The sequence below is a fragment of the Branchiostoma lanceolatum genome, chromosome 8, assembly GCF_035083965.1.
Source record: "Branchiostoma lanceolatum isolate klBraLanc5 chromosome 8, klBraLanc5.hap2, whole genome shotgun sequence".
NCBI lineage: Eukaryota > Metazoa > Chordata > Leptocardii > Amphioxiformes > Branchiostomatidae > Branchiostoma > Branchiostoma lanceolatum.
The window spans coordinates 3,598,388-3,624,483 of record NC_089729.1 but is presented as its reverse complement, the minus strand read 5'-3'; the positions used below and the strand labels follow the sequence as shown (position 1 = coordinate 3,624,483).

The 26,096-nt window shown below is 41.0% G+C and overlaps 2 protein-coding genes across 6 annotated transcripts in view; both read left to right on the top strand.

Annotated features, from left to right (window-relative positions):
* Window positions 1–4,498, top strand: part of LOC136440756 (protein sidekick-2-like) — a 42,938-nt gene extending 38,440 nt beyond the window's left edge. For 2 of the 3 annotated variants that reach the window (XM_066436860.1, XM_066436862.1), the window contains 4 exons: window positions 41–178; window positions 1,052–1,196; window positions 2,446–2,581; window positions 2,865–4,498. In XM_066436860.1, coding sequence (XP_066292957.1) covers window positions 41–178; window positions 1,052–1,196; window positions 2,446–2,581; window positions 2,865–3,104 — 659 coding nt within the window. In that variant the 3' untranslated portion in view covers window positions 3,105–4,498. The remainder of the gene's footprint in view (window positions 1–40; window positions 179–1,051; window positions 1,197–2,445; window positions 2,582–2,864) is intronic. The other variant, XM_066436861.1, reaches the window with a different exon arrangement.
* A 3,196-nt stretch (window positions 4,499–7,694) lies between these two features.
* The window catches only part of LOC136440824 (myosin-16-like), a 93,959-nt gene continuing 75,557 nt past the window's right edge, over window positions 7,695–26,096 (top strand). The window contains exons 1-3 of one of the 3 annotated variants that reach the window (XM_066436950.1): window positions 7,695–9,065; window positions 9,694–9,837; window positions 20,807–20,963. In XM_066436950.1, the coding sequence (XP_066293047.1) occupies window positions 8,871–9,065; window positions 9,694–9,837; window positions 20,807–20,963 (496 nt within the window). In that variant the 5' untranslated portion in view covers window positions 7,695–8,870. The remainder of the gene's footprint in view (window positions 9,066–9,693; window positions 9,838–20,806; window positions 20,964–26,096) is intronic. The other 2 variants (XM_066436948.1, XM_066436949.1) reach the window with 2 other exon arrangements.

The following is a 26,096-nucleotide window of genomic DNA, read 5'->3' as shown; positions in this document are numbered from 1 at the left end:
TTAATTAACATGTGTGTGTCTTTCCTCTGTACCATTCCAGGCTCCTATGCAGCAGACCCTACCCGCCAGTACTGGTTCCTGATCATCATCGCTCTGGTTTTCCTCATCCTTTTAGTAGTGTTAATAGCGGTACTATGTATGAGGGGTTCCAGTGAGCGATACAAACGTAAGGCAACAGGTTTGGGACATTTTCGTGTGTTTTTGTTCTATCCCTCCCCCACTGCCTCTCCCCCTTTATTTCAATCTTTATCGCTGCACCAGTGAAAAGGTAGTGTTTGTTTTTTTATTTGCCTTAGGCCACACCAATTTAATTTCTTGGTTAACGGATTTTTTTTTAATTATAGCAAAAAAAATCATTAAAACAGAAGGCTAGGGTGAAAACTTGCACCTGACCCTGTTCACTCCCTGAAATTGTGTGCACCAAAGTACAGACTTTCCTCTGAGATTCTGTTTTCCTGTTGATTTTCCAATCCAGCATTTTTTTAAACATTAACCAAGAAATTAAAATGGTGTGGCCTTAGCTTGTTTTGCAAGCAGTTAGTTTAACCAGCAACTTAAGCCAGGTAGCGTTCTGTTGTTTAATTAGGAGTATAGGCGTGATTTGGTTTGGTGTGGTTTGCAAGAATTTGTTTGAACTAACCTAGCATTAGGGAAAGTGAGCAAAGGTACCTTTAATCACAACCCACCCATGCAAACCTCCCTATTTTTGCCCCATCCTCAATATGTGAATTGTAGAACATTTTGTACCATCCAGTTTGTGTAGGAGTTAGGCATATCGTGGGTATACGGTAATGGCGAAGAGTTAGGCAGGGATGGATGTGTTGCATAGCTAGTTTGGTGGTTAGGCAGAAGTGACTTGGTACTGTAGTAGTTAGGCAGAACGTATCAAAACCACCTTGTACTATAATTTGTAGGATACGTTATCTGAAGGCTCAACTACAAGTACCAGTGTTGTAACTCAAGTCTGGGTTCTTTTCAAAGCAAGCTGAGGAAATTCAAGTGTACATTATACTTCTCAGCATGTAAAGAATTTTTTTCTTCTCACTTCTAGTTAAAAAGTCAGAAACTGAGGAACAGCTCAGCAGCACCATGGCCATGGATGACGGAGGGTTCGCAACATTCGAGCTGAACCACAGGCGAAACGGAGATGTCCACGGCCACAAACACTCTCTCACCAGGAAAAACGTTTATGCAAAGTAAGAACAACTCCCCGCAGTACTGTAAACAAGCTGTGACTGCTTGTAAGTGTTGGGCATGTATGGAATGACGCATGTTCCTGTGGTTACAGAACCTTTAATTAGGTCCTGTTGCTAAAAATGTATCTTTGATTATTGATCTTACACTTCGTGCAGCATCTGTGAGTTTTCATGTGTAGGAGACAGAAAGTTCACCAGCGAGGAGGTTCAGTTTCACCACAAGTATCACCTCAGTGTGGGGTTGTTTGGCAAATAACACAGGTCAACAATAGGTCTAGTTACCTCTCCACATTTGACTCGAAGGACAATGTACGGTGAATTTACAAATTAAACCCCGATCTGCACCAATGAGTGAGGGATAGTTACAATGGGCGCAGGGTTTAGTGACAACTGTCAGGTGTGAGGTGATACCCCACAGAAGGCAGCCTGAGCTGATAGTATGGCTGCCGCTTGGAATCTGTTGGATCAAGCCCAAATTCCTGCATATCAGACATGCTTCTTGCATGAGACAATGTCAGACTCACCAAGACCACGATCTGTAGCAAGTGGCATATGGAAGTTTCTCAGTCAACCTTAGCATTGGAAATTGCTTCCTTGATCCCATACTATGCCCCAATTTATCTGATGGTACCCATGATGGAGGAAACACAAGAAATAGAAATGGTTTCTTTGACATGGAAATATGTAATGAGCTCAGCAGTGGATAAGGATGCAATTACAGACTTGAAAATTGTTGAGACAGGTATATTTTGTAGAGTGCTTTAGGTACATGCATCATCAGATGAGGTACTGTGTAGGTTTCTGTTGTTATGTATAGAAATTGTGTTATCGTTATTATTTTGTCTCTAGAAGATGTAGGACTAGACTGAACTGCAAAGTACTTCTACACAGTTATACGTCTTGCCTCTTTTCAACCTTGAGTGGTCTACCTCACCAGAATGTTTTTACCAAATCCCTGTGCTGAGTGCTTGTATCTGTTAAGTCCTCCAGGTGCACAGCTCAAGGCACAAAGAGTAACTCTCAGAAGAGACAGTTCAGATAAAGAATTTTTTAAAATCTATGTTCATGTGAAATGATGTAACCACACCCATACTCACCTACTTTGTTGCCATTTATCAGATTTTTGAGCATGCAGGCTTCTGTTAAAACAGGCTTGACAGCTGAGTTTCTGTAAATATTTATAGAAGTGGTGTGTATTGTGGTGTTTCCTGCGATGGGAGTTAGTCTGAGTTGTTGGTGTTGTGTGCAGGTCTCCCCCTCGGCCCAGCCCAGGCAGTATCGTGTACTCGGATGAGGAGAGTACCACGAAGTATGACATGGAGCCAAACGGCGAGAGCAGCAGCCTGACGGAGAAGCCGTCAGACCTCGGGGACTCCACCTCGGAGGTACGTCTGTCTTATCTGCTAATTATCTTTGTGGAATGTCTGAGAAAGCACCATGGTAGGATCTACCCACCCCCCTGCTTCCAAATCATCTCACACAGCAATCCTTGGGAATATCCTTGATTTCAAGATCTGCTGAGCGAAGGTTTCTGTCATGTCAAGCGGCGGGGTTAAGGAAAGGTGGCATGTTTTCTCATGGTCAGACAGTCGCTCATCTTGATTAATGAAAAGGAACTAATGATTGGAATTTTAAATCTTTCCTCTTTCCTCCTCGAAACATTCCCAGGTGAGTGAGAGCGATTATGAGAGCTACACCCGGGAGGATCCGCACTCATTTGTCAATCACTATGCAAGCGACCCCATGTATCAATCCTGGAAGCGACAGAACAATATCGGGACCAAGGCGTACAGCTACACGGACAGTGAGCCGGAGATGCCACACGTCTACTCAAACCCTCAAGCTTTAGCCAACGGCATGGCAGCAGGGTCAAGGGCACCCCTCCCCGGGTTCTCATCTTTTGTATGACAACTGTTTCTCCTGCAATAAACAAGATATATATTTTTGTACAAAGTCGAATTTGGGGATCCGGTGTGTAGATTTTATTACGAATGATTGTTGGTGGCTAATCTTGAATTGCCTAAATACTGTTATTATTTAAGAGAAGGTGCTACTGTATATGGGTGTTGTGCACTGGAGACCAAGGTTTGTATATAAAGAAGAGGACACCTTGTTGGTTGATTGTGTTGCTGCTAGGTTATCATAGGCTTGTCCCTGGTAGAAGGGCTGATACTAGATAGCGTCTTGAAATGGGTCAGATTTTCAGTTTGACCATAGAGTTTTGGCAGAAGACAATGATACGTTCATACACACCCTAATCATCGTGAAAACAAATGGGCTCCAGAGGCTTGTGTCTGATGAAAGATGACCTCTTACTTAAAATAACAGCAAACTGCTATGTATGTCAGCTCTCTTCACGCCGCTCTACACGGTTAGACACTTAGATGTTGTTCACAATGTTTGTACTTTCACTGCAGCTCACCTGTTATGTAGTTTGAATTACAAGTCTGCCTTTTGGATTAGAGTATTTTTTTTAGGTGTACTGTAGTTTATGCTAGGATTTAGTCCCCAGAAATTGGTGAATTCTACTGTTGAAGTGTACCTTATATATTGTAAGTCTCAGGTTAGCAGATGAGTCATTTTTAGGAACAATTTCCGTTAGGAACTTTGTACTTTTTGAATTCCCGGTTTCATTTGTGAAATTATATTACAAGTGCCTGATATTTGTACAGTTGTGTAAATGTGTGGAAGAGCTGAGAACAACTCACATATCATGAAGAATAAGCAGGTTTTCCCGATGCTTTGTTTAGAGTAATTAAGGTCCTTTGAGTGATCAAACTTTCTTATTCCAGAAATGTTCAAACCAGACAGATATTTTATATCTTTGATAGTTCAAAACTACTTTACACAGTATTTGTTGTAATATCAAGTTTATAATAAGTTACAGACTTTTTTTGTAATCAAATATTTAGCAGGGTACACTTTTAAAACCTTTTTTTTTAAATCCGGTTTTGTATTACATTTCACTTTTTATTTTTAGGAACAGGTGTCAGTTTTGGTAATGGTGATTTGATGATGTAGATATTATGATGAAAATAATTTTATGCATCGTATGTAAATATTCTGGAGATATACTCAGCTGATATATAATGTGTCTCAAACTTTGTGGGTGCCATTGTAGTTATATCCTTACACAAGTAATGTTTGTGAGACCAAGTATCTATACTAAGGAGTGGGGATTCTTTCTTCACCTTGTGTCTTGGATGTACTTTTGCAAAGTTGTACTTCTGCGTGTGCCAGTTTTTCACATTTGTACAAATGAAGAGATGACTATTCAAATGAAGAGACAACAATGTTCACAAGTTGATGCGTTTTTATTCATACCATAGTTTACAAGATAAGCAAGGATGGAGAACAACAAAAGGAGAAAAAGTGCACACATCATTGTTCTAAAAAAAATGCACCAACTTTTCCACTCAATGAAACGCTCCTGCCTTACATAATCCTTTCTATTACCAATGGTACAAAACATGTTTCTTCCAGCTGTTTCCCCGACACACCCATTTCATGTGCCATGATAAGTTGCCTCCCTACAAGTTATAAAGGGCCTTAGAATGTTCGGAATAAGTCATGTCCTGTCCAAAGGTACCACCTGTTCTTGCCGCCATGACCATTCTCTTGGATACTTTACTTTGTAGCAAAGTTTCCCTTCTCCCGCCCAGGGAAGTTCGCAAGAGAGGAAAGAGCTGTTTATGTTCTGCCCCGAGCAATCGGAGAATGTAAAACTCCATTTGCATCGGGTGACATGGCGGAAACATGACACCCAACAAGGTCAGTGACCACAAAGGAGGACATGCCTGCCTGGCAGACCCGGGGAAGTTCTATCTACCTGACTGCTCCTTTGGATGGCTGTGACAGGAGCTGCTGTGTTTTACTCTCGCACTTCATGTCCGTGATCAAGAGAAGGCCCAAAATTACTTACACCTTTGGAAATGTGGGTTCTTTAGCGCAATAAGTACCATTCTCGACCGGTTCTGCACTTTTCGTCAGAGTTAGCAGACATCAAAGTGGCCGAAAAATCACTGATTTTTAAATTATTACCTCTATTTATTAAAAACGATTGAACCCTCTCCATCGGCACTTTTTTCTGAAATAGCTGTCTTTGATTTTTTTTCTGTCTGGCGTCTTTGTCTTTGGAGGAGACAGAAATATTCCAGCATTTCCATTTGACGTCTTCTTGTTCCATCTTTGGTAGCACAGATGTACAATCTTTCCGCGGAATGCTCTCTGGAGTACAGAATTCTTCCCCAGGGGCCAAGGAAGCTATTGCAAAGGTCAAGGCGGCTTCCAGGGTTACCTAGTTTCCTTGATTGTTGTTCTTAAAGCAATGCATGGCTCTTGGAAGGCCAACACAAGGGTGACAAATCTTCATCATGGCTTCACACGTCAAGAGCCAAACTCTCTACCGTGCAATTTTGCGGCAACTCTGACACAGCAAAAATACCCAAGAAGATCGCCAAGACATTCGAACATCCGTCTAGCCCCATTTCGCCAATGCTGTTTGCAAATATTAGGTGAATGAAACAGCTTCTTCCTCAGACTTAATAAAGACATTTAATAGAATAAGTATTCCAGGTATCACCAATCAGTTCCAGCAAAGCACAATTTTGATTTTAGAGAACATGTTTGATGCTTAGAGAGGACTTGCTCGCCCACGTTTGGATGGCTAGAATGCGTTGCCGTCGGGCTTTTCTTGCGTTCCCACAGAATCTTTTCCCAAAGCACCCGTTCTGTCTGGACTGTCAGAGCCAAGTGCCGTTTCAATATGTCTAGGAACGTAGGGATGAAGCTTAAGGTGACCAGATGCAGTGCGTCCGCCCTTCACCCTTAAGGCCTTTGCTGAGAAGCATTTCAGTGTGTGCACGTGTACTTCTTCTGAGTTGCTTTTCTTCACAATGGCAAGACACCTAGTAAACGTATCAAAGAGTGTCAAGTTAGCAGGTATATGTTATAAAAAGAAATAAACGGAAAGTTTCCAAAAGAATAGTTATTATCTATCTTTTATTAGAAACAATAGTGCATCCACCCTTCGTGTTTGTCATGGGAGCGTCTGGCCCACTGATGCCACCTGACTAGGAACAAAGGACGACCCATCTCGGTTTTAGCATGGCGGAGAGCACACCAGGAATTCGAACCAGAGATGTTAGTACTGCGGGCTAAGCTGGCTCTTACCCGGGCAGGATGTCTTCTGTTTTACGTACGTCTGTGAGCAGCACTTGCGCATAAGCCATAACAAAGTCCCCTCGTATGGGCGGAAACTGTCACTGTCAGGCCTCACCACTGAAATTTCGAATTTCGCTGTCATGCAAGCTTGCACATACCGGCGTTTGCAGGAAAGTCCAAAAGAAAGTAAACTTTACCATGTGTTTCGATTTGAGTACAAAACGACCTTGCCGCACCCTTCTTTGTCCATAGATTTCAGAAAAGGAAGGAACCAGAAACAGCCACAACGAAAGAGAGATGCGAAGCTAAAGATCCCTCGCCCTCAAACATAGATGGCAAATTTGACGTCACAACGTTTAAAACTATTCGTAGACCATTTACAGTGGGCACATTCGGGGCTGTCAGCGTGGTGGTCATCCCAGGTGTCTTCTACACACTGCGGGTAGTGCGGCCGTGAAATACTACTCTTTTCCAAACGGATAAGGTGCCCAATCCCTGACCCGCTTTTCGTTTGTCCTGTATACACCTGGCGGAGTATGCAAAACACCGCATCGATGTTCTCACATGTCCAAAGTCTGTTCAAACAGGAGTTGCGCGGTGATTTTCTCCTTTGATAATTCATTTCACAACAGAAGATATGGACGTCATTACCTACTAGCCGAAAACAATCGCAATTCCTTCTAAAACAGACTCCAAGATCGACTGAGTCGAGTCCCTACTACAAAAGGGAGCGGCTTTGATCTAAAGAATAATTGCCAACATGTCATAACGCCCAAAATAGTTTGCTGAACGCCAACATTCATAAGTAATTTCCTTATCGTGACATTTCGCTTCTGTCTAGAAGACGCTATTTGAGAGGTCTGTGTATATTATGGTATGAGACGTTTACTTAGGCAGTGCGTCATCGCAATGACGCAAAGCACTCCATCTTGAGGTACAGCTTATGTTGGCAGTGTTAGTGACGTTGAAGCATTCGTAGAGAAACGAAACTTCCAATTAGCATCTACCTCGGGACAGGATACTTCCGTACTTAGGAACTGTCTCACGACTGGACATGTCGGTTGTACTAACTTTTAATGATGTTTCTGTAAATGAAGTCTGAGTTGAGAGACAAGGTATTGGTGTGCCCGGGGCAACCGGCGCACTACTTTACTTGCACCTGTCAAGTGTAAGACGTTGAAAACGTCCGTACTGTGCTGTTCCACGAGTAGCACGATTGACAACAGTTTCACACTTGGGAAGATTCTATCTTGGTCTCTTCACATGATACCAAATAATGATATTTCATTCATTAAACGCGCTGAACTTATGCAATGAAATGAAAATCAGGTGAACATCATGGAAACTAGAACATCGCTACTTCAACATGGGCTTTCATGATCAAGTCCTTTGGCCTGGGTACAGTCACGTTTCTCCGAGTCTGGGGCGGTGTCAACATCATTTCCTTGGTCCATAACATTTGTGGTGTTGTAGCATTTCCTGCGGCCTGAGGCAGGGCAATTTGAGACACGATTGGCGTCCCCTGGATTCAAGTTCCATGTTTCTCATCAATTAACAGCTGATACCAGTGGCAGAACCAAGTACCTGTCGGCAGGGTCGCTTTTCCGTTCTTGTTACAACTGAGTGGGAGAGTAATCCAAAACTGGCCTAGGATGCCGAACTTTTCCAAGGTTCTGTCCTTCAAATGCACTTGAACTAGTTCCACTGTAGACCTTCAGATAAGTAGGAATGCAGTGAAAATTGTGAAGAACTCAAAATACGAAGGCTGAGTTTTCGCATACGACACCTTCTTCATCGGAACATCTCAGATCGGAATGCGGATGACTACATCACGTTGCCCAGTTTGTTTGTGCTAGACGAGCTGTAACACCAAAACATTTCCGTATATGGCCGCCCCTGGAGCCATGTAGTTAAGATACTCCGCGCTAAACCCTGCCCTGCTGGAAAAGCGCTGCGTTTTGCTGATACCTGGAGTATTTGTCGGACCTCCCGCGACCAGAAGTGAACTTCTCCACACGGCGGAGGGACACGGGCGGTGCGCACACTTTCCGAACCAGAGCGGGAGCCGGGTCGTCTTGTTTGCACAGGACGTCCCATTGACGGAAGCCTGCACAGGACGATTGATTTCTGGGCCATTTACAGCGCTGGAATACGACCTTGATTTGGACCAAGGAAGACCAAGTGGACATGGGAAGATCTTTAAGACGTCAGACTGTATAAATCTTTATTTGACTGCGAGGATTTGTGGAAAGTTGCCATGCCAGTGCCCCAGGTGTCCGGTTCAGAACAAGGCAGAGGGGAGTGTCTTGTACTGTTGTAGTAAGGACTCCTGCTGTTCTTGCGACAGATATCCAGCTTTATTTGTGTGCAGTGAAGTTTTAAAGACTTCTGCAGCCAGTTGAGGAGTTGGACTGTGTACAAGAGACTGGCTCTTGCTTGGTGTTCGCTGCCCACGTTGAGGTCGCCGGCATTTCTGCCTCCAAGTGAGCAGCGGGACGTTAGCGGTGAACCATGGCAGGATCGCTTCTCCGGGCAGACCCGGACCGCTATCTCTTCGGAGACCAAAAAGAAATCAGCAAACTTCGCTCCCAGGCCTTCGACTCCAAGAAGAACTGCTGGATTCCTAACGAAAAAGATGCTTTCGTGGCCACAGAGATTACACAGACGAAGGGGGATACCCTGACAGTGCAGACCGAGGAGGGAAAGGTCGGTACCCCCCTCCCCCCATTCACACCCACACGTTTTGTTTGTGTTGTGATAGATGTTCAGTTCTCAGCTCATCCGATCATATTTGTCATTACCTGAGTCAGTCACCGGAAGTATTGTCTTTTCGGAGAGCCAACAAATTGCTTGACACTATGCGCTGTCTGATATAATACGACTGTTTATTTTGATAAACTTCAGAGGAATGTCTAGGGGTTATTGTAACTGACCGTAAAATCATCCTTTGAAGAAGAAATAAAAAAGTTGGACAGCTAATGCCCAAAAGTGTATTTTACCTGTCAGGTTGCATACAGGGCAGGGAAGAGTCAACAATCTAGCCTTTGATAAACAAAACCCTTTTAATAAAATTTCCTAGCAAACTTGGTGTGACAAGTTTAAGACATTTTGTGATTGTCAAGAGGCAATGCGTTATATACAAATATTGAATTAAAGCCCTTAGATTAAATGTAAAATTTACGTCACACAGCAATCCCTGGCAAATAAAAACACAAAGTTAGACTAGAGGGTTGTGCCATTTTCCTGTCACTCAACTGCTCATGCCAAAACAAACTTGTGCCGGCAACTTTGACACACATGGTAGTCAGGTGTTCCCTTTTGCACCTGTCCACAGACCTTCACGGTGAATAAAGATGACACCCAGCAGATGAACCCGCCCAAGTATGAGATGACCGAGGACATGGCTAACTTGACATATCTGAACGAGGCATCTGTGCTGTACAATCTGAAGCAGCGCTACTTCCATGGACTGATCTATGTGAGTACACCGTGTTTGCCCCTTCTAATTGATGCATTCTTTTCTTTTGTTCCTGTTCAAACATGGGGGTGTAACTAGAGGGGGCCTTGTAGGGTGTTGTATGGGTACTTGTTCAAATAGTTGTTCACATTTGTTTGTTGTCAACATCCCTAATAGGTGGCATCGATAAGCCATTTGGCCTTGTTATTTACTAGCCAGATTAAATGGCATGTCTTCTGGCCTTTTGCAAGTCACACTTCTGTGTTGGACAAGGGTGGGGGAACTTGAACCCCGCCCCTTCTCGGCTGGCCAGAAGTGTAACAGGTGCCTTCATGGGGCAGACCACTAGACAAACAACACCCTGGCATTTGCATACTTCAGGTATCTCGTGGCTGATAATGTCTCCAATAAAGATACCAGTGCACTGTGTATATTTAGCAATAGATAAATGTTTGGCTTACACACAAACATATAGCGATCACTGATTAGATGGTGTTTGGGAGATCTACAGAGTTAAAAGGGAGAGTGTGTGTTTTTTGACAAAATAGAAAAACAAAAACATTTGCTTTCTTAGAAAAGTGTGTGGAATATAAACATCTGACTTTTCTATCATTGTGAATGTACCATTCTCTTAGATGTAGTGTCTCTATACCTGAAACAGTTGGTGGCCTTTATGTAAAATGAACAAATAGTTATCTTTACAATAGAAGTGGGGAAGCAATCACAATTTATGTGCATTATCTGATTAGCCACTGTAAATAGCAGAAATGATAACCAAGTCAAACTGTAAGATTATATGTATAAAGAAAGTGTTGTCAGTCAAAATGTACATCAGTGCTGTTCCATTGAAAGCGTGGGGGGTGGCAGTCGGAAACATGATTTTTATATTGTACGAAAGGAAAAGTAGAAGTTTGAGGGGATCCTGAATATGGTGATACATATCATAAGTTGTGCTCAAAAGAAATTATGGGGATGGAAAATTTTCCTCACTACATTCATGTGAATTTTATAAATGACAGACCTATAAGTTTTAAATTACATTTTGCAAATTCTTGTCTGTAAAAATTGAAGAAAAAAATGCAATGAAGGTAACGTTATATGCACAAGTACTGTTCAAGAAACTAGTAAAAGACAGAACAAAAACTTAGCCTAAAGCCTAGTAAATACCATTCTGGCTGGTTTATATCAAGTGAATGGTAGCCTTGTACCATCCTTATCTTGTGTGAGCAAGGCAATGGGGCAGGCATTAAAACACGAAGATGGTAACTGGAATTCCTGAATGGCGCACAGGCTACAAAACTCCTCTAAGATTATGCCATACATGTATTACAAAAACATGCTAATGATTTGGATACTTCACAAATTATTCTATGTAACTTTTAAGTAGTTATCAAAATCATTAACTTGAAGATGTTAGTAATCAGGAGTAGAGAGATTAAGAGGTCAGATAGCTGTGACTAGCTTGGTAATCTGCTCTACTTTCCAAGACAGCAGAATACTCAGGACATTCCAAATAGGATCTTAGGACATCCTGGGAAACACCTGGTGTGTCCCACCTGAGCAAAGTAATAAAACTGGAGTGTCTGTTTCTACAGTCCTGCCTGGATACGCAGTATTCCCAGCACCAGTAATTATAGTAGTGAGGAATGCCATGGATTTGTTCAGGTGGTGTGTTTTATTTTAAGAAATGTAACTAAATCGTAAAAATCGTCCTTGGAGGAAAGGCATGTCAGTGTCCTGGTTTGGTGAATCTGTCTGGGTCACAGCACTGTCCATCATAGTTCACTTCAACCTGTGTATCATTATAGCAATATCAGAATCATATAGGTGGACAAAACATTGATAAAGGTTAGAGAGCTTAAACATCCAGGTATACAATAGTAGTATTCAAAGACAATTCAATCTCTACAAGTGGATAAGATACTGAGTTTACTTTTGGACATACGTTGACAATGTTTCCTATTCATTTTCCACAATGAGTTGCTCCTTTTTTTCTGTTACATGTACTTTTATTGATTATTATGAACTTTTCTCTTTATCTCTGAAAACTAAAAAATTAAGGAACCGCTGGTGATATAACCAGCACTAAAAATTCAGTTACCTGTTTTACACTACAGCTCCCCTGGTCTTTTTTGTAGCCATCAGAAAAATTGTTGACACCCACCTGTTGAGATCCACCTGTTGTATCTGTAAAAGTTTTGTGAATAATGACATCTATCAGTCTGTGAAGCTAAAACTCTATATCACTACATTATCAGAGCCCACACATATATCTGGGCAGTAACAGACAAAGCCCCTCTCACACCCTTACCCCAAATTTTACAACCAGCTCATTGGGTGTTTCAACAGATGTACACTTGTGTTATTTGCCTTTTCTTCATCACCTTTCCCCTACTCTGTGACCCTAAAAAAATCCCTTGGTAAATTTGCGTAGCCTTGTTAGGTTCATTGCAGTTCCTTCACAGTTGCTACACAGGGTGACAAAATAGACATCTTTGAAAAGCCATTGTTATTTACACATGAAAATACAATTAGGCCCCACCATTTTAATTTCTTGGTTAACGGAAATTTAAAAAAATGCTAGATTGGAAAATCAACAGGAAAACAGAATCTCAGAGGAATGTTTTTACTTTGGTGCACACAATTTCAGGGAGTGAACAAGTGCAAGTTTTCACCCCAGCCTCCTGTTTTCATGATTATTTTTGCTAAAATTTAATGACAAATCCGTTAACCAAGATATTAAATTGGTGTGGCCAGATTGTATTTTCATGTGTATGTGAGGCACTGAGATTCTTTGTCCATTGTTTTACCAGACCACTTTGAGAACACTTTGAGGTGAAGGTAAAGCGGTATTTCTGTGTGTCATACCCCTGACCAAACAAGGTGTTTCAGTGCCAATTGATAATACCATTAGATTTTGTTTTGTATCTCTTCTCAAAGTAAGTGGTATTAGGTCCAATGGCCAAACCTTTAGTCAAATCCAGCCTTGCAAGAAATGATCATGGTAAGACAGCCGTTGCAACTTTGCACCTGCACCACACAGAATGTAAGCTGGTACCAATAACCTCCTTGCTGGTACCAACCCTATGCAGGACAGGTATAGGGGTCCCTACACTGCTAATACCCCTATGGATAATTGGCCTTTTCTGGCTGTCAGACAGGGCCAATTTCTGGCTGTGGAGGGACCTGTATGCCTGCACCTGGTATGACCATATCAAGTTACACAAGATGAAAAGAGAAAGGTTTTATGGAGATATTGGCGACTTCGGTTCGTCTGACCTCTGACCTCAAAGGAGCACTTGAAAACAAAAGTGTGCACACCGGCCTTAGGGGTCAACACTTTTTTCTCCATAGCATTTACATCTTGCTGTAACTGAGAATATATGCTCTAGTTTCAAATACATGTACTGCAGTTGAGGGAAGAGAGCAACTATAGAAAATGAAAAACTAGTCTCTGTGACCTCATATTTTCACCAAATGATGTTATCCTTTGCAGCTGAAGTATTCTAAAGGTGTCTCATTGATTAAGGTCCTCATTGCATAAATTATATCAGTTAATGATCTTCTCTATCCAAATAACACATTCCTCAAGTTGTTCAGAATATGAAAGTCTTATCTTAGCAAAGAAGGCTACTGTAGCATTTTCTCATTAATTATGCAAATTAGGCCCTGATTTGCTTGATTTATGTCTATTGATGTTCATCTTTAGTTAACTTCCAAATGCCGCAAGTATATATGAAATTCTAGTCATCGACCCCTGTAGTATTATACTATATTTATAGTATTTTCTCATTTATTATACAAATGAGGTTTTCATTTGCATGATTGATATCTATGAATGTTTTTCAGTTACATATGTCACATTTTTGAAAGTTCTATCATGAAAAGCAGTGGATTTCCTCATTTATTATGCAAATTAACTCCTGATTTGTGTAGATAGCATCAAATCATGTCATCATGAAACTATCTACAGATCAAAGGTCATGACAACCTGTCAACCCCTTCTTGAGTTTACTTCCAAAGTGTCAAACACAATTGGCGCCTGCAGTTCCATAAAAAGCTGTTGGAGGGCCCAAACCTACCATGTACATCACTGCTTCACGAGCCCAAGAGCTATCTACCTTTGAAATCATAGCGTGTCCAAGATATCAAAACAGGAAGTCCTGCTGCAGTATTATGGAAATCCGCTAAGGGGCCCATAATATAATCATTTCCTCATTTTGCAAACATCTACGTAACAAGATAGTCTACCAAATATCACAAAGATCTATGCAGCAAGCTAGTCATGCCCCCTGTCCCCCTGTCTAGGACCCTGTACAGCAGGCAAGGAGAATTAGGTGTAGAGCAGACTGATGGATTGTTTGTGCTTTTAGTACATGACAATCTGTCCCCTTGGGATTTTTATTGGTAGGTGTTTATACCTTTACTGAAGGCTTTACGGAAAGCATGTGTTTGGCTTAACTGCTATCATTTTGTAAGTACCACCCACCATGTAGAATTTGTCATCTCTGGACTCAGAGGTCACCACACTCATTCACCTGCCCACACATCTTATTAAGACATCTTCAGGGAGATGTAACCCTAGAGTAGGGGCAGGCTTAGATCAGGGTAAACTGTTAGTTTTGTTGACGTGACCACAGCTAGGTGGAACAAATCCATTTCCCCTAAAAGGGCTTGAGATTAACCTGTTAAAATGTCTTTGGCAAAAAGGGTTAAATCCTCTGATGCAATTATACTAAGTAAGTTGTTCTCCAATCTTAGGAAAGATTATCAACAAGAGCTTCTTCAGGTAATGGTTCACTTTCACTGTTGTCCTGCGATATTACGTGAAATGCTATCAACAGTAGATATGGCCATACCAATTTTATATGTTGCTTCTCGGATTTTTTCAGAAAAAATTTGAGCGACAGGGCAGAAAAAAAATAAAAATGAATTTTTTTGCAAATAGTCTGGGGTCAAGATAAGGGTTTACATAACATAAAGAATAAGAGGATTATTCAAGTTTCATCTTTGTATATACATGAAGACCTTAAATCATTACTTTGCAAAAGAACATCGGATGGTACAAATGCTGCCCAAAATGTTGTCAATATAAACATGACAGAAAGTCAAAACCAACTGTAGAAACATGATTGTTATGGTAACATGAACCTCCTGACCCTTCCCTCCATGTCCCTCCCCCAAATGGGTTAGCCACTCTCCTTGTCCCATTGACTGTGTGTGACCTTGTAACAAAATGGGTCAGGAACTGTGGCATGGCTCAGCCAAGCATGGCAGGCCAATTGACATAGCCTACTGACACCTGCTACAGGAGCCACACAAGTCCCTCTTTTATCAAATCACCCCGACCAATCAAACCACGTGAATCGCATTGAAACTCAGATTCGTATCAGCCATTTCCCCGACAAATCCCTTTTTAACTTGCGTTAAAAAGACCAACTTGCTGGGGATGTAGGAGCGAGGTCTGAACATCTAGACCAACTTATGGCGGACCGTGTTGCCTGGAGGGAAAGAGCAACCCTAGTCCGGGCAAGCTGCCCGATATGATGATGATGATGATGAACTTGCGTTAACGACTATATCTGACAAAACAAACTCGCCAGTGAGATGGTGGAGGGTGTCAGCTTTCCAAAGATGTTTTCAGATTGACAATTTTGGCACTTTGGAAGTGATTGAAAGTGACCGCGATTTAACGTTTAGAAAAAAGTAGTAGAAACTACAAATCGGTGCAAATCGCTTCTTCAACTTTGTACTATTGTGTCATAGAGAGGTTATATCTGTGTTTCCCTCCTTTGTTAGTTTGTATAGCAAAGAAAAATATATTGTGTTTTCTGAGTTATTCTGCCTTTAGCTTTTCTGACCAACAATGATCATCAATTTTTCTTTATAGTGGTACTCTATTTGAATGGAATACCATTTTTCAAAACATAATTGTAGGTACATGTAGGTATCAGACAAAACAAGAATGACAGCTATTTTCTATAGCGGTTTCGATCATTGTTGCATATTACTTTGAAGTTCGATGAGATCAACAGTGTGGCGAAGCCTTTAAAGATATCAACTTAGTTGTCAGGTCACGCCATTACCATAATGATTTCAGCAATGGGATGAACAGATAAGTAAAAATTCTACATGAACCAGAGACATCCGAAAATAATTTTATCAGGTTGGTTGAATATAGGATATAGGAGATTCTTTTTACACATCCAGGTAATCTCACCTGCTAACATTTCAATGTCTATCAGAAACCTTAAGAGCCACCTACATCGGCTACTTATAGCGGTGAGAAGCAGTACTCCAGTCAGAAGCTCTGAAGAAGGTGTCTGATAGACATCGAAACGTTAGCAGGTGAGATTACCTGGTTGTGTAAAAAGAATCTCCTATATCCTGAACCAGAGACAGTTAGATTTTGTCAACTTTGCTGATGGAAATGCCCCAAGCACAAGAGTTTTAGCGATGGAGTACCCAACTAACCATACAGGAAGCTGATGATCGTAAGTTATACTGTAAAGGTTAGGAACAAGATGTGCCATAAATTGTTTAACAGGACACTTTCCTGGATCTCATTTTATCAAGTTGGCATCCAAAACTGTAAACACAAAGTGGGAACTGGCTGACTTATGATCTCCCTCGGTTAACCCTGTATCCTGAGGAGGCAGTTTGGTATATGGTAGTCAAGAAGGCACATTTGTGTGTGATTACTGGGGTCTATGATTCACTCAGCCACTTCGGTTGATCACATGCAAAGCTCATGCTCTCCAAGTGCTGTTCTTCTTCTCCTCTAGGCACCCCTGGAACTGGTAACTAAAGGAGTAGACGGTATGCAAGAAATAGCTTGTGTTGCTAGGACCTTGTCCATGGATTGTATATATGTTTCCCATTATGGGAGCCTCACAAACCTGAATGCCTTGCCCTTCTACAGTCACATGCTAGTTTTCTTGCTTTATTGGACTTGACATGTTTTCAAAACTTTCAATTGATATCCTTGATTTATACCTAAGATCTATAAGAATTGAAAAGCAACTGAGTTGGAAGGCATTCAGTTGGTCCTCAACGACATGGTCCATTTGAATAGTTCTCCTGAGACAGAGCCCTGCTTTCTTAACTAAGCTATTGATAATGTGATCAGGTCAATGTGAAAAGGTAATTATATTTTTTTTCTAGCGATGAGGAAAACCAGAAAGAATTATCAGTATTTCTCCATAATGATAAGACAAGCCATATCTCACAAACCCTGTATGCTCATATATCTACAACTGTCTTAAGAAGCGAGAAGAAATTGAACCTATACATAGCCGTATTAATTAGTATTTAGATGTAGTTAGTTATCACCTTTTGTTATCACTGTAACTGTACTTCTGCTTGTTACCATGGCCTGTACTTAGCTCATCAGAGCATAAATGTGCAATAAAGGTCTTTCATTCATTCATTCATTCATTCATTCATTCATTCAGTCATAATCATGATCAAGATAGTTGCAATGCAATGTGTCATGATCAGAGACTAAGGGCAATCTTTATTCTGATATGGTGTAAAATTTTTCAGGAAGTACAGCCTGTTTTTATATTGACATAAACTATTTACGATATGCCCAGCTAAATGATTAATTGTAAGGAATGTCAGGATTTCTCTTAAGATGGATCAAACATCTGTCTTACATGAGCAGATTCCCCAGTCTTTCATGGGGCTTACACACATACATAAGAGATAACACCAGGAGATTTCAGAGTTTGCTGAAACCACATTCTAGAAAACATGTCAGGCCTACACATATCTGTTGTATCAACAAATACATCCCAACCGCAGCAAGTTCTTCCTATCAGGAAATGTCCGGCGTAACCGGTCTCCTGGCAGGTGATTGTTAATGAGGACCTGGTCATTCTCTGTTAGCAGTTTACGGAAACGTCATCTTTCAGAGTGCACTTCATTTTCGGTGTGCCGGGAGATGTCATGTTTATACTACACGTCCCCCTCCGTTGATCAGCTTTGGCCCAATTTGGCTTGGAATGTGAACATGTAGAGCAAGAGCTCGTCTGTTGATGGCTAGAACATTTAGGGCATCTTGGAGCTGTTTGGAATGGAAGGGCATCATGTAGGGAACCAAAACTGACTTAAACAAGAGCATATTATAGGTTAATGAGAGGAAAATGTCATTTGGCCTTTAAAATGGAGCTACTTTTGGAATTGTTTGTATTGAAAGGCAAGTGCTTTATCTCAGTGACGATAATGTGGGCATCAAGAAGACCAGTTGTCCTGTGTCAAAACACATTTCACAGACAGCTCTGTGGTCTGTCCACCCCCTCACGACTACTGGTAATGACTGCCTCCCTCAGGGATGTACCAACTATGGTATTCAGGGGGTGGTAAAAATATAAGAACAGTTATTTTTGCTCAAGAAACAGAGCCTGAAGAATCTCTTTGGAGTTCAATCATAAATGAATGCTAAAGATATCATCTGTCAGTACTGTAAATGCAGGCCCCGTTTCACCGCGAACTTAAAACCACCGCGAACATTTTTATCCAACACTGTAGCAGTATTTGACTATAGTGCTGCCGCAAACTTAATACAATCGAGAACAAGTTTTCGCCTTTAATAGCGCGAAATAAAAACCATGCAAACTTAAATGCATTTACAGTATTTTGTCCAAACTGATTAGTAAGAAGGGTCAACTACACTTCCTATAAGAACTTTGTAAAAACTCTTCCATTCAGTAACTAAAAAAGGAGGACATTCTTAAAAGTACAGCCCTTTCAATTTCAAAACCATACGAAATAAATGATTTTGAAAAGCTAGATAATTGCCAAGGTTTATCAAGTGTGATCATGAATGTCACCCAGGAGGCAGTTGTCATCTGTAACTGTGTGGTTCATTTATTTTTACTAGTGTTCCCAAATATTTTTATTAATATGAAGAGATATTATCACATTATACGCTTGTGAAGTTTGAGTGGGTTGGTGATGAAGTGCAGATTGTAATAGAGAACCTGTAACCTGAACTTGGTACAATGGGCCGTACAACAGTTTGTACGTGTAACTTGAATGTGGGGTGATGTTTTGCCAAACGTTGCCCATCCCAATTAGGTTCCATGATGGACCATTTCCTTATAAACCTTTGTCAGCTATCCAGGTGGTAATGAGGCCAAATGCAGGCAGTTAAAACTTTCTTCTTGTAACGTTACATGCTTCAAAGATGTTCAGTGACCAAGAACTTGTTCATTTAGCTTGACAAATATCTGATCAATCAGTACCTAATGGGCAGGCAGTTCTGCTTGAAATCATCCCCAAACATGGCAATGTGCGCATGTCAAGCAGCCATTCTGAAAGAATAATCTGATAAACACAATCGTTATTAGCTGTTAAAGACAAGTTGAGCTTGTCTGGTAACAGGACTAGTCTGATTCATGTTGTCACTCGACTGTTGACATAGCTCAGATGTAAACGCTGTCCTTATTTAGTGACAAGCTTGATTCTTTGATTCTCTGTTGAGCAGTGTGTGTGATAAACGATAATCGGTTCATTAGATGTCCTCTCACATTATAGCAGTGTGGCAGAGCTAAGCCACTCTTGGTAGCCGGTCCATATTTGCCATCCACTGTGATAACACCGGTAGTGTCACGAGCTGTCTGTAACATGACTTTGTGCTTGTTCACGGAAAAGTTCTTCCTGCCCTTGGCAGGTGAGAAAGTAGGAACAGGTGGATCCTTTCACCTGGGACAGAGAATGCAGGTCTGTTTGTGTTGGTAAACAGAAGGGAGGCACCAGACAGAGTTTACAGAGTTCTAACGGTGGAAGACAAGGTCAACCTTCTCTTGTTCAGCCAATGACGAAGGGCAAATACAAAAGTCAAGACTTTCTTCATTCAGTCACTGATTAAGGCCATGAAAACTATTGTTAACTTAACAGGGAAGTCTATAACAAACAGGGCATTACCTTGCTGCATGTATATATCTACCAGTTCGAAAGTTGGTGGGCTTGGATCCCATCCTATTTAACTATACGATTGACATTGGCAGTGGGTTTGGATTTATATATACTGTATGGATATTAATATCAATGCAATTGAAAACTTCTAACTAGCATAACATTGAACATAGCATGGCTACATCAAAGTCGAATGTTCCTGTACTGATAGATGTGACCTGACTGAGAATTCCGCGGTATGTTTACAGTCTTGTCCACAGACCTATTAGCCCATGTCTGTAGTTTCACAGCCACAAGTGATCAACTCCTAGTCAGGGGCGTATTTCCTCCTATAGACGTCAGCAGTGACCTTGTGTTTGCCTGATTCCGTCATGGAATACCAGAGGTCATCACCCAAACTCTAATTAGCTAAGATAAGCAGCATTTCACCCACTTATTAAAACATTCTTCCCAGGCCTATTGCCCTTGGTAAGAAATCCTGTCAATTTGGAGTAGAAGTTCATCAAACATTTTGGGCTTACTGTCAAGACAATAGCTTAACCATTGTCACCTGTTCCTCTCTGCCTGAATCCTTGATATATTAAGGTGTACCTTTAATCATTCAATGAAGATATTGGTTTTTAAGACCCTGCAGTAGGATATTCTAGTACAATAGATTATTTTACATAACACTTTATCTTAATCAAGGGTCTTTACTCTTAATTGTGATAAAACAATTGATAAAAGAAGAAAGGGAGGGAGAGGGGAAGATGACTGTGTAAATAAGGCCTCTCCTATAACTTTGTTTTGTTTGCAATTTTACGGTACACCTTAAGAATTGTCAGATACAAGTTAGAATTTGATTGTATTCATCTTTTATCCTAGTAAACCTAATATATTGTACATTATGCATGTTTCCCGATCAGTACAATCCTTGAACTGGTCACTTTGCATTTGCAACTTGATGTAAATTCCTACAGAATGGAAGTCTAGAGCAGGTAAGCAAGGATAAGTACTATCTATCTGGAGATTCTGCTGCATATATCAAGTAACATGGACCGTAGGTTGATTATGTGTTATTTTGTTACAGACATACTCTGGTCTGTTCTGTGTGGCCATCAACCCTTACCGCAGCCTGCCCATCTACTCCAACAAAGTGGTGTCCCTGTACAAGGGCAAGCGGAGGACAGAAATGCCCCCTCACGTCTTCATGGTGTCTGACAATGCCTACAACAGCATGTTGTTAGGTGAGTATATTGTGGTGGTGACCTCATCATTGTTTGGACCACATAGCATTTTATTTCCTTACTTTGATTTTTCTTATTTCCATCATCCTTCAGGCCATTCCTAATTCCCTCCATTATTCATTGCTCTGTCAGTTCCATTCTTTTCTTTATTTCTTGGCTTTCAACCATCTATTCTCTCCTCTCTGTTTTCTTCACTCCTTCTTTTCTTCCTTTGAGAGGCTAGATCACATCATCTCTTGTGATCATTTCCTTCTCTCCATTTCGTGTAGTGTGCGTAGTCCAGTGGTTAGCGATCTTGCCTCTGGAACTAGAAGCCCCGGGTTCGATCCTGGCCGTGTCGCTCACCCGACATGCACACTACTGGAAAGGGTCGCAGTCCTAACGACGGGACGTTAAGCCGTGGTCCACTGTTCATTGTGCTTGTCGAAAATGAACCTGTAAATACTGTATATAGCGTCTGTCTTCTCTGTCACAACCAGTGGAAGATTAGCTCATCTGTTCATTGAGTTTATTTGAGCTAAACTGGTTCGAGATCACTTTCTCTGTTTTTGTGTGTGAGGCACAATGCATGATGGGAGGTAATTGGTTTGCCCTTCCGTGCTAATGTGGTGAGTGACACTTGCCATCCTGCTGGCCCTATGGCAAGAAAACTGTGTGCACAACAACCTGATGCCTTTCAGCTTGCTCCAGCTTACAGAAACACCACTGGGGGGTGACAGGCCTGATATTTAATGCCAGTTCAAAGCTATCCTGACATCAAGGCTTCAAGCAATGGCCAAATTTCACATACACCTGCATGTGTATCCCCAAACAATTTTTGTCCTATTTCTGTAAATTTGACAATAAGAAGGGAGGTAAGTAAAAGACAGGGAGCCCCCCATGTTGCAGTCCTTCACCTTTTGAATTGGATCTGGAAATGGAGCATGCTAAGCCCTTTCCTTCACAAATGAATTAACTTTTCCGAAGTATTTTGTGACATGCTTAACTACCATCAGCTTTTCAGGTGATGACAAGAAATATGGATTGTCCAAAAGAAACAACGAAAAAAGCAACAACTGCCCCAAAAACTATAATCATAATCTTTCATGAAGGTCAGTCTGAGACCACAACAGTTGCGTAATGGCAACCTAGCAGATGCCTTCAGAGTGATGTCATTGAAACATTATCCACATCACGGTTTTCGGATGTTAGTGGGTCATCGGCCTCAAGTTGATAGATGTTTGTGGGAAAACTAGTTGGTGCATGTACATGTACATAATAATCTTACTTTTAAATGTAAGTGCTGGCAAACCTTTAGTACGTGCTGGAAAACCTGGCTTATGTAATGGCTAAGGCCACACCATTTTAATTTTTTGGTTAACAGAATTTTTAAAAAGATGCTTGATTGGAAAATCAACAGGAAAACAGAATCTCAGAGGAAAGTCAATTTCAGGGAGTGAACAGGGTCAGGTGCAAGTTTTCACCCCTGTCTTCTGTTTTCATGATTTTTTTTGCTAAAATTTTAAAAAAATCCGTTAACCAAGAAATTAAATTGGTGTGGCCTTAAATGCTGGCAAGCCTTTAGTAGATGCTGGAAAACCTGGCTTATGTAATGGCTAAGTTGTGTGCCGTGCATGCATGTGTGGCTGAAGGTAATCAAACGGCAGTGGAATTCAGCAGGAATGTGTTTTATTCATGATGAAACCAAGTCCACAAGAAGAATGCATGGTTCCTTTCCACTGTTGATCCAGTCCCCCCTCTGAGACAGATTTAAGTTCACTTCCTTCCAGGTTTTGTCCCCAAGTGCTTGTAATGCAAACTACTCCAAATCCCATAAGTCCCTCTAAGCATGACGGAGGTCAGCAAAGTCTCAGCTATTGTACAGCTTGTACTCAGTGACTGCTGACAAGCAAACAAAATGTGAAATGTGCATTGTTTTTATCAAGTTAATGCAGTTAAAACACATTGCATATTATGGGGTGCATCTCAATAAAACAGATGCAATACATTGAACAGAAAAAGAGAAAGATATTGCCAAAAATAGTTACTCAAGCAACTGGATAAAATTTTGAAAGATATTGTTTTTTTAGGCCCCTAGACTGCAATCTGAGTGACCTTTGATTTCAAAGTTGTAATGTGTAAAAGTATGTTCAAAAAGCAACAAAACATAAAAGGCAAAAGAAAATTATTCTTTGTCTACGAAATTTGTTGAGCAACCTGTCAACAGTTCCGTTGCTCTGCTGTGGCAACCCCTATTGGAAAAGGGGCGTGAAACAAAAAATGCCCTTAACAGAGCAGTGAATCCACTGTGACAATTTCAGCATCTATATAAACTACGCACAAAAAGTTCGGAAACTTAACTTTGGTCGATCATATTCCCGTTATTTCTTTACCGATTTCAATGTATTACATATCATTTAAAAGCTTATTTCATTTCCTTTCCCATGATACCAAACTTATAGTGATTGGAAGTTCATGAAACGAGCTTCGGGCCTGCTGAAGTGAGTGGGTCGAAGAAATAAAGTGCCCAGATTACCTTACTATAGTCAAACATGCTATTCCGTACATAATCTTCTGTTGATATTGACTTCTGTGCGAGGGTATTGTGAAAAATCAACAAGAATAAACAAGACATATTCATGAAAGCTAAGTTTATTCTTTATCAGAACCAACAATCTGTGTCTTAGTAACGGGTTAGCAAGGAGTCTTAGTAACGGGTGGCCCAGCCACGCGCTGTCACTACAGCACGGCACCTCCTCCTCATACGCGTCACCAGTCGCGCAATGCGATGCTGTGGGATAGCGTCGCATTCCTCCACCAGTAGTCGTCCTAGGTCAGCCAGCGTTGTTCTCTCGGTCACTCTTGCACGGACAGCTCGCCCAAGCTGATCCCATAGATGTTCGATGGGGTTCAGGTCCGGGCTCTTAGAGGGCCACTCCATCCTCTCTACACCTGCATGCTGGAGATGGTCGGCGATGATCCCTGCCCGGTGTGGGCGGGCGTTATCATCTTGCAGCAAGGCATTCGGCCCCATGTTATGGAGGAAAGGGATGGCCACCGGATAAAGTATTGTGTCACGATATCTTTCTGCATTGAGGGTTCCTGGTGCAAGTCTCGTCTTTCCCCTGGAGGTTATGCCTCCCCATACCCCAAAGTTTGTTGAGAAACAATAACAAAAAATAACACCTGTGGATGACGATACCGTTGCAGGACGCAGGTGTTTATGTGGTGTAAACAATTGGATCATCGATGTGCCAGAAATAACCTTGGATGTTCTGTGTGCTAGAAATAACCTTGGATGGCCTGTATTCTAAAAATAACCTTAGAACCTGAGGAAACAATATATTGAATCATCATCCGCGCCCATACCGATAGGATGTCACAGCGCGCGTATAACACCAACAGGGAATTTTGGGCACTTTTTCTCCGTGACCCACTCACGTTATTAGTCCTGGTACTTGTTCCTTGAGTTTTCAATCACAATAAGTTTGGTATCATATAACAGGGAATCACACAAGCTTTATAATGATATATAATGCATCAAAATCGATAAAAAAACAACGGAGATATGATCAACCAAAGTTAAGTTTCCGAACTTTTTGTGCGTAGTTTATGTAAGTAATATTTACATAATTATGTAGATGCTGAAATTGTAACAGTGGGGAAAAAGGTGTAGAAAGAAAATTGATATCATCAATTTTCTTTCTACCCCTTTTCCCCCACATGTGTCTGTGAGGAATTTTACCCAGATGATCTTTTATGTTGGAAGGAAATGCAGCATGACTTGAGTTTGTGCACCAGCACAGCAGTAGCCCATTAGGGCATTCTCCAATGAATCTCTGGTAAAATATTTGAGTACAATTAGCAGACAGCTTTTGGGAGAGACATATTAATCAGTTCTGTAGCTAAACCTCCTGCCAAAGACAGATAACATGCATGTCAACTCCAACCAGGCGCTGATAATTATAATGAGGGGATGAATTATCAGTTAGTACAAGATGATGATAATGACAATGTTATCCATGACCAATATGCACTTGGTTTGAAAACCGTAGCTAAGAATCTTTCGAATATCCTGCTTTTAATTCCATTATAACTTGGTACTGGGGGCTGATCATTTGCAGTCCATTTCCTAACTGTTCTAATTTCAGAAAAACTAGAAATAACATTGCCCATGAGTTTGGCTAGGATTGAAGTGTAAATGTCAAGTTTACACCTGTATGGTTCAGTGCCTTACACTTGAGAATGTAAACTGCCTTTTGAGGTTTCGTGTTGCGCAAAAGCATGTTACATGGTTAAGTGCACATCAATGGCTGATATTTCCGGAATTTGTTGTGTGGGTTTAGTGGAGAAGTTTACTTTCCTTTGTTATGTCTAGTTTTGTCATCCTTAAGGATTTCAGTGGTAAACATTGGATAACTGCTGCATTCATCAATGCCTTATGGTGGAATTCAACATACCTTGGCTTAGGTGCATGCCAAAATATCAATGTTAAACACTAAGTGTATTGGCTACAAATTTTTCATTTGATTTTAATGTCCTTCAAAGACAATACTGACGTATAAGACATCAATGTATTGTGAAGGTAATCAAAGTTGGAAGATACCAATGATTTTGATATATATTTAGCTTGTTATATAAGGGACTGGGAATAGATAGGTATATTGTGTATATTAAAAAAAACAGTTAATGAATCTTGGTTAATAATAATCTTATACTGTGATCTCACTACTGCAATTTCACTGCTTTTCACTACAAATTCATTAATTTCAAAAGACCACCTGGGTGTAACTATAACTTTTTTCTTGTCACTTACAAGTGCTGTTTGCCTGTAACTCTCCTCCCCACTCCAGTTGGGCCATACATTACACTTGCACAAATAACTCTGTCATGATTATGTAAACTTTGGCCCAGGGCCAGCTGGAACACAGCTATGGGTTACCCTTCAGCCCCTGGGTGGAAGCATGTCATTTTTATGATCTCCATGAAAAATGGAGATATAGTTTTAGGTGTGTCTGTCTGTCTGTCTGTCTGTCTGTTTGTCTGTTTGTTTTTCTGGACTACTTTAGTCAGCATAACTCAAGAACCTCTTGATGGATTATGATGATATTTGGTATGTGGGCGGGTGTTGTCAAGCCAAAAATCAAGGTCGAT